The 13,333-nt window shown below is 43.3% G+C and overlaps 1 protein-coding gene across 1 annotated transcript in view; it reads left to right on the top strand.

Annotated features, from left to right (window-relative positions):
* The first annotated feature begins 2,003 nt into the window (after positions 1-2,003).
* The window catches only part of ALOX5AP (arachidonate 5-lipoxygenase activating protein), a 29,345-nt gene continuing 18,015 nt past the window's right edge, over positions 2,004-13,333 (top strand). Inside the window, exons 1-2 of the mRNA XM_081046017.1 lie at positions 2,004-2,049; positions 11,156-11,270. Coding sequence (XP_080902143.1) covers positions 11,201-11,270 — 70 coding nt within the window. The 5' untranslated portion in view covers positions 2,004-2,049; positions 11,156-11,200. The remainder of the gene's footprint in view (positions 2,050-11,155; positions 11,271-13,333) is intronic.

The following is a 13,333-nucleotide window of genomic DNA, read 5'->3' as shown; positions in this document are numbered from 1 at the left end:
ACTCCAACCACGGAGCAAACCGGCTGCCCCAGCATCACGATTTTTAATCTTCTTGGAACTGAGTGTTCCCAGATCAGGCCAGGGCCATTGCCATTGCTGAGTTCCTCTCCTTAGAGAGCCTATAAGACAGATCAAGCTGATACTTGGGCGAAGGAACCTAGGCCTGACCTCTGTTTCTCTAGACAATACCCAGCATGATGTTTTCTGCACTCATAGAATACTTGCTTCATTTTCCTGTAAACTCATAACAATACACTGTTGTCTGTATTTGTGATAGGAGAGGGAAGAGGCTTTCTGGATATGACCATGGCTTGTTATAGTCTGTGTGGACTTGTGCTTCTATTTGTTTTCTGGCACCCGGATTATCAGCTTCCAGCTTGAGATACCGGGAAATGCAGGTCATATCTGTAAACATCATTTTGATTTGTAAAGCACTTAGCTCAGGACCCAGAGAATAGTACTGAAGTTACAGCAAACTCACTCTCCCTCAGTTTCTTTATCTATATAATGGGACGAGGGCTCATCTCTATTTAGTTCAATTCAGTTCAGACATATGGGCTGTTCGTGTAAAAAAAGGTCATTTGACTGTGGCCAGGGAAGGAGACAGATGTGCCCCTTCCTCCAGGATGATCTGGTTCTCTTGGAGACTATGGACGTGTGACATCCAGAACAGAATGTGGCCTGGCCCTTGTTCATATCACATATCGTACAGATCAATATTGGTCTGAATGTTCTTTCAATTGACTGAAATGAAAGGAACTGCTTTGTAACCATCCAGGATTTGAGCATGTCGACCTCGGCTCCACCTCTATGCCCCAGCCCAGCAGAATTCTCCATGCATTCCCTCGCTCCCCACGTGTATGTGTGGGGAAGTCCTCACCCTATTGGGCACTGGGGGTGACTGTGAATGGAGAGGGAAGGGCAGACATGTTGTGAAGTGGCAACATGCACCCAAGGGGAGATGGAACATATGGGCTTGTATTTGCACGAGGTGGCCCCTGTTGCCATGGTGACGGAGGCCTGTTGAGGCTCAGTGTAGGAGCAGCTCCCATATTTTAAACAGCAGCCGGTCAGTGCCACTACCTTCTCTGAATTGCTGCCCCCCTGTGTCTCTGCTTGGCCCCAGCTGTCCTGATCTCTTTGACAAATGGTTGTCCTTCACAGTGAAATTACTAACAGCACTCTAATTAATGAATGTGCTAATTATTCTTCCCTACGCCCAGCACATTTGTCTAACTAACCTGTCACGCGGAGATAAGTGCAGCATATGCACAAGCGGTGAGGGCCCCGGGAGCAGGAATCTGGGAGGAGTCCGGGGGCTCAAGGCCTTGCAGCTGTGGGGTAGTTCAAGTACCTTTGCTAACGGTCAGGTGTCTGAGGAATATGTTATTTCCTGTGAAATGTGTATGTTTTCCTTTAAAAAAGAAATCTCTCTTTAAGGGCTGAGGGCCATTGCTCAGTCCACGAGCCTCTGAGGGGACTGCCCAGCAGGGATACAGAAGGACTAGGGAGTTCCTGGCTCTGAAAACTGTTCCAGAAGCAGCGCCCGGCATGGTGGAGACCCAGACTTTAAAGGTAGAAGGGCCTGGGTTTGAGTCCCAGTTCTGTCCCTTATACATGTGTGTCCTTGGACATGTGGCTTAACCCCTCTGAATCTCAGTTTCATCTTTTGGGCAATAGAAGGAACCGTTTGTCCCCAAAGGGTTGTGTTGTGCAGCAAATGCACAAGCTGGGGCCCCAGGACTCAGCAGCTCACAGCCTTGGGTTCCCAGCTTGGTCTGTTCTGGTCTTGGCTGGGGAGGGCTGGACGCAGGGCTGGAGATGATCTTGTGAGGGACCTGAGATCTGGTGCAGAGCCAGTGCTCCCCTCCCCCACTCACAGGGTGCCCCTCATCTCTTTGTTCTGTCTCAGCAGCTCTCTATTGAGATGAATGCCCTTTCCAGAGGCTTCACTTCTGATAAGTGTCCCTCGGCAGCCGCAGTCAGAATCTTAATGTGCACGCTGGAATTTAATGGCCATCTCAGCTGACTACTAAAGTGCTTTTCCCGGTGAAGTAGGCTCGCTCTACCATATGTGCTGTCCACCCTGGCGGGTGACTCCAGGGAGCTGTGGGTGTCCCACCAGGGGAGGGGGCACAGCTGCTGAACCCCCTACCAGGTGTCTTCTCGGCCTTCTAATGTGAAAATGGCAGCCCACCCCCACGTTGTAGGGCTCCTGGAAGCTTGGGAAACAAACAGGCAAGGTTGCCCCTTCCAGATTTCCCAAGGCATCTGGGCAGAACACGTCGGATTCTGTTGGTGTGTTTTCCGTGTGCCTGCAGATCGTGGCACACACGCTCACACCATAGACATAAACGCCAGGCAGGACGGAGGTTAGCACAAACCCTAAAGACATCAGGCTGTGGGACAGAGAAACTTCTTTAAAAACTGGGCATTTTAATCTGGGATTATAAGTGGTGGACAGTTACAGCATGGTAGTGGGTGTTCCCAGCATCTCCCCCAACCCCCCAGTCTTTCTTTAGGGACCAATCTCCCTCAAGCATATGACAAGTATGGAAACTACCAGGTTCTTTCGTTTTCCTGCCATTGGGTTGTCCTAGGAATGGATATCTGCCTATTCAGGTCCAATGAGATGGTTCTAAGAATTCAGATGAGAGAAGTCAGACCCTTGCAGATGACAGAAGTTATAAGATATAACACACCACAGTTGACGTATTTTCCACTGTGGGGTGAAAACTGGCTGATAAGCTAAAGGAAAAGGCTGAGAGAAGGCTGATAAGCTAAAGAAACCTGAGAGAGAGGGCCTGGGAGAGAGAACCCCATGAGAGCACTAATTTGGGGGTTTGCAAGAGGGGGGTGATGGAAGGAGAGAGAGAGAGAGAGAGAGAGAGAGAGAGAGAGAGAGAGAGAGAGAGAGAGAGAGAGAGAGAGAGAGAGAGAGAGAGAATTTCCTGGCTCTAAGGCCCAACCACATCTCTTCTCTTTTTCACTTTTGGTTGTTGAGGTCCTTGGATTCTTTGAGCCAATAAATTTCCCTCTTTGCCCAATTTAATTTGACCTACGATTCTATTGTTTGCAGCCTGAGCACTTTCAAGGGGACTGGCCTTCTCTTCGGGTGCATTGTCACTAAGTTATGAGTATTGGCAGGGCTAACTGTCTGTGGAGCTCAGTCTTCTCTCTCCTGGAAACTAGACCTCCCTGACACTTACCAAACTTCTGTACAAATGAGATCTCCTTCAGGTGAGCACACAAATCTTGCTATGGGAACACCACACTTTGCAAGGTGCACCAGGCACTCAGAGACTACTCAAGAGTGTCATTCCTGACCAGCCCTGGTGGCCTTGCCGCTGGCCTTGGCCTCCTGCATCCTGTCCCCGCACACTGCCTCCGTGCACCTCTTCCTCTCTAACAGGAACTGAGGACACTCAAGCTGGCCTCTGCTAATCTTGGCATTCGGTGTGAGATTGCTACCCCATGCTGGCCTCCCCCTCCCTAAGAGGCAGCTCCAACGTTCTCTTTCAATGGGAGGTTTTGATAAAACCTTCTTTTGATCACTGCCAAATAGTTGTTGCATCTGGGATGAAAATGCAGGAATTTTGCATTTTCCATGTAACTACCAAGGGGTTGCCATTTATCCAGAGAAAGCTGTCCTGTCAAATGCCAGGCGACCCCCTGTCGAGCCAGCGGGTTCACTCTCACATCTTCTCTCTACTCTTATCATTATATATGTAATACACATATACATATATGTGTATATATATTTGTATTTTTAAAAGATTTTTATTAAAATATATCCAACATACAATATTATATTAGTTTCGGGTGTACATCACAGTTATTCAACGGTACCCACCTGTAGCACTACAGAAACGAAACAGAGACAAACTCAGAGACAGAGAACATTTTGATGGTTAGTCTTATCATTATATTGAGAAGATTCCAGGGAAGGTGTCTCCACAATTACTTCAGGGGAACCAGTGGCAGTGTTTAACAGCACTTCCTGTTTGGAAGGTTTCCTTAGGGTCCTCTGCAACGCCATCTCCGCCACTTCTCTCAGTTCTTTGGTTGAGCTTTGATTTTCTTTTTTTCTTTTTGTCAAGCCATAAATATAATGCAGTTTTATTCAAAAAAAGAATATATTAAATGTACACAGAAATGTTTTACTAATCAACAACAGCGTATAATTATCCATACAATCGTATTATATTTTCTTATGCAGTATTACACTCAAAGTTTGAGACTTTTCCTATTCTTTGTTTTTAAAATGATGAAAGACTATGCAGAAGTTGGCTTTCTGAAATAGTTTTTTTTTTTTAATTTATTGGGGTGACAATTCTTAGTAAAACTACATAGATTTCAGGTGTACAATTCTGTATTACATCATCTATAAATCCCATTGTGTGTTCACCACCCAGAGTCAGTTCTCTTTCCATCACCTTATATTTGATCCCCCTTACCCTCATCTCCCTCCCCTCACCCCCTTACCCTCTGGTAACCACTAAACTATTCCCTGTGTGTATGAATTTTTGTTTCTCATTTGTTTGTCTTATTCTTTTGTTGTTTTTGGTTTATATACCACATATCAGTGAAATCGTATGGTTCTCTGCTTTTTCTGTCTGACTTATTTCAATTAGCATCATACTCTCAAGATCCATCCATGTTGTCATAAATGGTCCTATTTCATCTTTTCTTACCACAAAATAGTATTCTATTGTGTATATACACCACAACTTCTTTATCCACTCATCTATCAAAAGACATTTTGGTTGTTTCCATGTCTTGGCCACAGTAAACAAAGCTGCAATGAACATTGGAGCACACGTGTCATTATGGATAAATGTTTTCAGATTTTTTGGGTAGATACCCAGGAGAGGGATTGCTGGGTCAAATGGTAATTCTATTCGTAATTTTTTGAGGAACCTCCACACTGCCTTCCATAGCGGCTGCACCAGTCTGCATTCCCACCAACAGTGTATGAGGGTTCCCTTTTCTCCACAGCCTCTCCCACACTTGTTACTATTTGTCTTGTTGATGATAGCCATTCTGACTGGGGTGAGGTGATATCTCACTGTGGTTTTTATTTGCATTTCTCTGATGATTAGTGATGTTGAGCATTTTTTCATATGTCTATTTGCCATTTGTATGTCCTCTTTGGAGAAATGTCTCTTCAGGTCGTCTGCCCATTTTTCAATTGGGTTGTTTGTTTTTTTGTTGTTGAGTTTCATGAGTTCCTTGTATATTTTGGATATTAGTCCCTTATCGGAGGCACTGTTTGCAAAAATCTTCTCCCATTCAGTCGGTTGCCTCTTTATTTTGTCGACGGTTTCTTTTGCTGTGCAGAAGCTTTTAAGTTTCATATAGTCCCATTCGTTTATTTTAGCTTTTACTTCCATTGCCTTTGGAGTCAAATTCATAAAATGCTCTTTGAACCCAAGGTCCATAAGTTTAGTACCTATGTTTTCTGCTATGTAGTTTATGTGTCAGGTCTTATGCTTAAGTCTTTGATCCATTTTGAATTAATTTTGGTACATGGTGACAGATAGCAGTCCAGTTTCATTCTTTTGCACGTAGCTATCCAATTCTGCCAGCACCATTTATTGAAGAGGATGTCTTTCCTCCATTGTATGTTTTTAGCTTCTTTGTCAAAAATTATCTGTCCATATTTATGTAGCTTTATTTCTGGGTTCTCAATTCTATTTCATTGGTCTATGTGTCTATTTTTCTACCAATACCATGCTGTTTTGATTATTGTAGCCCTGTAGTACAAGCTAAAGTCAGGGTGTGCGATACCTCCAGTATTGTTCTTTTTTCTTAAGATTGCTTTGGCTATTCGGGGTCTTTTGTGGTTCCAAACAAATCTGATGATTTTTTTGTTCTATTTCCTTAAAAAATGCCATTAGAATTTTGATGGGGGTTGCATTAAATTTGTATATTGCTTTGGGTAATATGGCCATTTTAATTATGTTGATTCTTCCAATCCATGAGCACGGAATATCTTTCCATTTCTTTGTGTCTTCTTCAATTTCTTTAAAAAATGTCTTATAGTTTTCAGCATATAGGCCCTTCACATCCTTGGTTCAGTTTATTCCTAGGTATTTTATTCTTTTTGCTGCAATTGCAAAGGGAATTGTTTTTTGTATTTCTTTTTCTGAGATTTCATTGTTAGTATATAAGAATGCAATGGACTTTTGTACATTGATTTTGTAACCAGCAAATTTACTGTATTCGTTGATTGTTTCTAATAGCTTTTTGGTGGAGTCTTTAAGGTTTTCTATATATAGTATCATGTCATCTGCAAAGAGTGATAATTTAACTTCTTCATTCCCAATTTGGATGCCTTTTATTTCTTTCTCTTGCCTGATTGCTCTGGCAAGGACTTCCAACACTATGTTGAAAAGCAGAAGTGATAGGGGACAGCCCTGTCGTGTTCCTGAATGTAGAGCAAAGGGCTTCAGTTTTTCTCCATTTATTATGAGATTAGCTGAGGGCTTGTCATATATGACCTTTATTATGTTGAGGTATTTTCCTTCTATACCTATTTGATTAAGTGTTTTAATCATAAATGGATGTTGTATCTTGTCAAATGCTTTTTCTGCATCAATTGATATAATCATATGATTTTTGTCCTTTATTTTGTTTATGTGATATATCACATTGATGGATTTGCAGATGTTGAACCATCCTTGTGCCCCGGGGATGAACTCCACTTGGTTGTGGTGAATAATCTTTTTAATGCATTGTTGTATTCGATTTGCTAGAATTTTGTTGAGGATTTTTGCATCTGTATTCATCAGAGATATTGGTCTGTACTTTTCTTTTTTTGTGTTGTCCTTACCAGGTTTTGGTATCAGGGTAATGTTGACTTCATAAAATGAGTTAGGGAGTACTGTCTCTTCTTTAATTTTTTGGAAGAGTTTGAGTAGGATTGGTATTAGATCCTGTTTGAAGGTTTGGTAGAATTCACTAGTGAAGCCATCTGGTCCCGGACTTTTGCTTTTGGGAAGGTTTTGGATGACTGATTCAATTTCGTTACAGGTGATCGGTCTGCTTAGATTTTCCAGTTCTTCATGGTTCAGCCTTAGAAGGCTATATGTTTCTAAGAACTTCTCCATTTCTTGTAGGTTATTGAATTTGGTGGCATACAGTCCTTCATAGTATTCTTAGATGATCCTTTATATTTCTGTGGTGTCCGTGATAACTTCCCCTTTTTCATTTCTGATCTTGTTAATTAGTGTCTTCTCTCTTTTTACCTTAGTGAGTCTGGCCAAGGGTTTGTAGGTTTTGTGAATCTTGTCAAAGGACCAGCTTTTTGTCACATTAATTTTTCTATTGTCTTTTTGTTCTCTATTTCATTTAGTTCTGCTCTGATTTTTGTTATTTCCTTTCTTCTGCTGACCTTGGGTTTCACTTGTTCTTCTTTTTCTAGTTCTTTAAGGTGTAACATGAGGTTATTTATTTGGAATTTTTTTTTCTTCCTTGAGATAGGCCTGTAATGATATAAATTTCCCTCTTAAAACTGCTTTCGCAGCATACCAAAAATTTTGATAGGATGTATTTTCATTGTCATTTGTTTCTATGTATCTTTTGATCTCTCCTCTAATTTCTTTTTTGACCCAGTTGTTCTTTAAAAGTATGTTGTTTAATCTCCATGTATTTGTGTTTTTTCCTGCTTTCTTTTTGCAGTTGCTATCCAATTTCAAAGCCTTGTGGTCAGAGAATATGCTTGGTATGATTTCAATCTTCTTAAATTTGCTTAGGCTGATTTCATGTCCCAATATATGGTCTATCTTTGAGAATGTTCCATGTACACTTGAAAAGAATGTATAGTCTGATGTTTTAGGATGAAGTGCTCTATATATGTCAATTATGTCCATTTCATCTAATGTGTCGTTTAGGGCTGCTATTTCGTTATTTATTTTCTGTTTGGATGATCTATCCATAGCTGTCAATGATGTATTTAAGTCCCCTAGTATAATTGTGGTTTGGTCAATTTCTCCCTTTAGTTCTGTTAGTAGTTGCTTGGTATATTTCGGTGCTCCCTGATTGGGGGCATAAATATTGATGACTGTTATGTCTTCTTGTTGTATAGTCCCCTTTACCATTATGAAATGTCCATCTTTGTCTCTTGTTATCTTTTTCACCCTGAAGTCTGTTTCATCTGATATCATCTGTATTCATCTGATATCAGGCTAGACCTGATTTTCTCCGGGTACCAATTGCTTGGAGTGTCAATTTCCACCCTTTCACTTTGAGTCTATGCTTGTCCTTGTAGCTGAGATGTGTCTCATGGAGACAGCATATGGTTGGGTTTAGTTTTTTGATCCAATCTGCTACTCTGTGCCTTTTTATTGGTGAGTTCAGTCCATTTACATTTAGGGTGATTATTGATACGGGAGGATTTTCTGTCATTCTATCTTTAGTTTTTTGGTAAGGCTGTGTCTCCATTGTTTCTTTGCCTTTCTGTTGTTGTCTATTATTTCTGTGTGGTGGTATTCTATGATGATTCCCTCTGTTTCTTTTTTTATTACAGTATATATTTCAGTTCTGGATTTTTTTTTTTTTCAGTGGTTACCCTTAAGTTTATGTAAAAGAAAGTTTGATATTTAGAGTATTCTATTTTCTTCAGCACGCTTACTTTCTACATTCACATATTCCGGTTCAGGCCTTTACTCTCCCCCTTTTTATGTTTTGGTTGCCCCAAATTGTGCCTGTTGATGGTGGTCGCCTCCTTTAGAATTTCTTGTAGTGCAGGTCGTGTATTAGAAAATTCCCTGAGCTTCTGTATGTCTGGAAATGTCTTTATTCCTCCTTCATAGCTAAAGGATATCTTTGCTGGATATATTATTCTTGGCTCATAATTTCTCTGTTTCAAAGTTTGAATATTTGGTTCCACTCCCTCCTGGCTTCTAGAGTTTCTGCTGAAAAATCTGACAATAATCTAATGGGCTTTCCTTTGTAGGTTACCGTCTTCTTTTCCCTGGCTGCCTTGAGGATTCTTTCTTTGTCGTTGATTTTAGACAGCTTCAATACAATGTGCCTTGGAGAAGGCCTGTTGGGATTGAGGTAGTTAGGTATTCTATTTGCTTGTTGGATTTGAGGATCCAGTTCTGTCCACAAGTTTGGGAAGTTCTCATCAACAATTTGTTTGAATATGTTCTCTGTTCCCTTCTCTCTTTCTTCTCCTTCTGGTATGCCCATTATTCTTATATTGCTCTTTCTGATGGAGTCAGAAAGAGTTCTTGTAGAGTTATTTCATTTCTTTTAAGTCTCAAGTCTCTTTCTTCTTCCCTCTGTGTAAATTCCAGGTTTCTATCTTCGATGTCACTGATTCTTTTCTCCATGTGGTCAACTCTACTACCTAAGCTGGTTATTTCATTCTTAATTTCTTCTATTGAGTTCTTAATCTCCAGAAATTCTATTTGGTTCTATTTTAAAATTTCAGTCTCTTTTGTAAAATGCTTTTGTTGTGTTTTGATTGTGTTTCTGAGTTCATTAAACTGTCTTTCTGTGTTTTCTTGCATCTCGTTGAGTTATTTTCCGAACTGCAATCTTGAATTCTCTATCATTTAAGTCACATATTTCCATATCTTGAAGTTCCTTTTCTGGAGACTTTTCACTTTCTTTCTGAGCTGTCTTGTTGCCTTGGTTATTCATGGCAATTACTGATTTATTATTTCTCTTCCTAGACATCTACAGGAGTGACTTCTGCAACAGGTTGATAGGAAGAGGTCTTTCTTTTGTTTTCCAGTTCTTGTTGGTAGAATGTTTTATTTTCTCTCCGACTGCAGCCTTTTCTTTTCTCTTTCACACAGTAGTGCTATGTTTTCTCTGCACTATTCCAGCTTCTCACACAATGTAGAGATTCCCTGGGAGACAGGCTCCTCCTCTGTCAACAGTTTGCCTGGGTCATAGGGCGCCACACCCCTGTGGGGATGGGGAGAGCTTTTGAAGTTCCAAAGCTCTTCCTGCACCAGATTCAGAGACCGTATGTTTCAGCAGTTCTGTTTACTCCTGCAGGGATCCGCACAGATAGGTGGGGCCAGGGGCGGGGTGAGTTGTGAGAGGTGGCCCAGAGCAATGGCAGCGATCACCACCACAGCCAGTCCTGCTCCCATGGCTCCCTCCCCTTTGCGGGAACTAGTTGGGCTGCGAATCTGTGTCTGCGTTCCACAGTTCTCAGGACAGCAAATATTCTGTTCTTTTGATCTGACACTGCTACTGTTCTGCTTCTAGCACCAGGCAGGTGGGGGCAGGGCGAGCTCTGGGAGGATATGGCGGGGGCGGCTAGTCTCAGTGCCTAAGGCTTCCATTCTTGCTCAGCAGTGAGGGCTTAAACCACCGTTTTCAGCCTTCTTCCCTCAGTCTTTGCTCTGAGGTCTCTGCCGTGAATGTTGGGTTCAGCCGTGTTATATGCTGCCCCCTCAGCCCTGTGGGCCGTAAGCAGAGCCCTCGCAGTCCGAGTCCTTCCCTCTCCCGCAGCTGTGGTGGTTCTGGGATGCAGCGAGCTCGGAGCACTGAGCTAGGTCTGCGTCCTTCGCCCGCGCGGCTCCATCCCCGCACTTCTCCCTTCCCTCCTCCCCCTCTTGCGCGATTCGTCCACCTTTAGGTGAATTCAGTAGTGGGCCTCTTCGTCTTGCCTGTCTGCTGTGCAGGGAGTCCTTTGTGGAGTTATTGTTGTTCAATTAGTTGTAAATTCCAGGGGAGCGTTACAGAGGCTCACCTCACGCCGCCATTTTGATGACGTCTCGAGCTTTAATTTTCTTGTTGTTTTAGTTTTGTAGAAATGGAGATGTCCATTGTCCCTCCTCCTCCTCCTCATCCATTTGTTTATTCACTCATTCATTCATCCAGGCCTTATGTGGCTGTTACTGCGGACCCTGCCATGTTTTAAGCACTCCTTTTCTTCTAGAAATTCAAGGGAAGAATGACAGTACTCGCCGCACAGATTGTTTGGTGCTCTATAAATATAAAACAAGTTTTATTTTTTCTTTCCTTCCTGTTCCTCTGCTGTGCCACACTGAGCCAGGGCACTTTAGTGGCTAGTTACAAAAAAACAAAAAGAGAGAGAGAAGGCACTGAGTAATTGTGCTGGGGCCTTCGGAAATTCTAATGATGAAAGGCAGGGTGCAGGTCCTCACTTCCCCTTTCTGCACAGTGCAGCCTGGGTGCCACAGTCCTCGCTGGGCAGCCTGCAGTAAACATGGACCAGGAAACCCTGGGCAATATTGTCCTGTTGGCCATCGTCACCCTCATCAGCGTGGTCCAGAACGGTAAGGGAAGACCCTCACTCAGGTGGGGGGTGGGCCACAGGGGAGACAGTCTTTGCTAGTTGTCTGACAGTCAGCCTGACACAGATCTCTGTGTGTGCATGTGCACAGCTTGCTTTCTCTCTATTTGCTTCTTGTTTGAATATAGAGAGAGAGTTGTGTGCATTTCTGCATGGATGAGTGTTTTTTTTCTTGTCCTGGTCTTTCACTTTAATGGTGATAACTAATCATGTTTTCAGTGCCAGAGTGGCAACCTGGAGACTTTACAAAAACCCTCCCTGACGTGCCTGCAGTCAGCATTTTAACTATTAATGTAGTCAGAGAGGAAGGCAAGAAGCCTGGAAAGGGAAAGTGAGATATATGTTCACTTAGACACCAAGCTTTACTCCAGTGCATCTGAGGTTACTTGTCAAGTGTAGGCTTAAAAAAAAAGAAAAAAAAGAAAAAGAAATGAATTTGGGGTGTGTGAGAGGGAAATCACCTTATCACTGTTTTACCTCTCTGTGTTGCTTTTTTCTTTTGAAGAAACATGTTTTGTAGTACTTCGTTTTTCTTTAGCAATGCATAATTTCTGAAGCATTTTTCATATGATTGATATACTTACATACATGAGAAGGGGGGAGACTTTCCGTTTGGGGGTTTGCATCTCCATGAGCCGTGCTATCACTGAAAAACAGCAAGCAGAATACGTAGGCCTGCGGAGGGCAGGACCATGTAGGACTTTGTCTTGAAGGTTCTGAGCTGAGGCTCATCAGACTCTTTTTGTAAGTAACCCCAGTGGCTTTGTGTTTTGCAACTTATTGAGATAGAGAAAATAGGAGAGTACTTACGAAGGAGACAGCTCTGTAACGTAATGGGAACGACTGAATGTCCACACACCATCACACTTTGGGAATTTAAATTTGTAACCAGTTTGGGATAGTCTGATATTTTCTCCCAACTTGAGTGTGGACAAAGTCTGGTGATTAACCTTCCGGGCACTGAGGAAGGCTTCTCCGTGGCCCCCTACACCAAAGGCCCAACTTCGCACATTCCAAGGACATGACATCTACGGGACAGCATTCGCAGCTTTCTGACCCAAACGTTTTCAGTAGCATCGCAGCTCTGAAGGGAACAACTGGATTGTTTAGGCCACTGTTTCTTCACGCCACTGCTATTTCATGTAGGTGCCATGCCCGGGCTCCCTCAGTTTGAAGCTGAGCAAAAGATTCATTCATTCCACCTGCACACACCTATAGGGACCCCACTCCGTGCCAGGCAGTGTCCTGGGTACATGGGGACGCAGGCAGCTAGGGTCCCTGCCCCCCACAGAGGGAAAGGGCAGTGGGAGAAGACGAGCAGGCAGGGTGAGCAGGAACCCTGTGATGAGCTCTTTGTGGAGGCAGTGACACGGGTGGTGGGTAGTGCTGGTTAAGCTCGGGGCAGGGTCCCCCTCCAGCCCTTCCCCACATACCCATCAACATAGATGATGAGTACCAGTGGCCAGGAGCCAGTGCCCTCTGAGTTCAGGGCAGAGCTGCAGTGGTTCCTGTTATGAAAACTGTCTCTTCATCTCTTCCAAAAGAGGTGCCCCAATACCTGGCCCTGGGCTGTGGAGCTGGCACTGGACTTTTCTGTATTGGCATAGCAAACCGTGAGCAGAGTTGAACTAGATGATAACGTTTTAGTTATTTTTGGCAGATGGGATTAAGAAATTCTAAGGTTCATGGGGGGGAGGATGGATTATAGATAGCCAAATGTCTGAGTCCTAGTCACAATCTCAAGGCCATTTAAGGTAGATAATGACAGCACACCCTGGCCTCACTCACAGAGCCCCACCCACTGATGGGTGGGATGGAGGCTTCCTGGGGGGGACATACAAGTGTGGACAAGCATGGAGTTATGTTTTGGGCTGCAGACGTTTTCATGCTGGACAGTCCCCACAGGCCCTCTTCCCCTTCACAGCCTCTGTCCCTCCCCAGCCTTTGGCGAGAAGCTCTAGCCATGTGGAGGCAGAGTGATCTCGTACAGCGCTGTCCCACCAGTGCTTGCGAAAGGGAAAAAGTGCCCCTTTTGAGGCCACAGGA

This window comes from Rhinolophus hipposideros (assembly GCF_964194185.1).
Source record: "Rhinolophus hipposideros genome assembly, chromosome: 4".
NCBI lineage: Eukaryota > Metazoa > Chordata > Mammalia > Chiroptera > Rhinolophidae > Rhinolophus > Rhinolophus hipposideros.
This window is presented reverse-complemented; position numbering and strand designations above follow the sequence as displayed.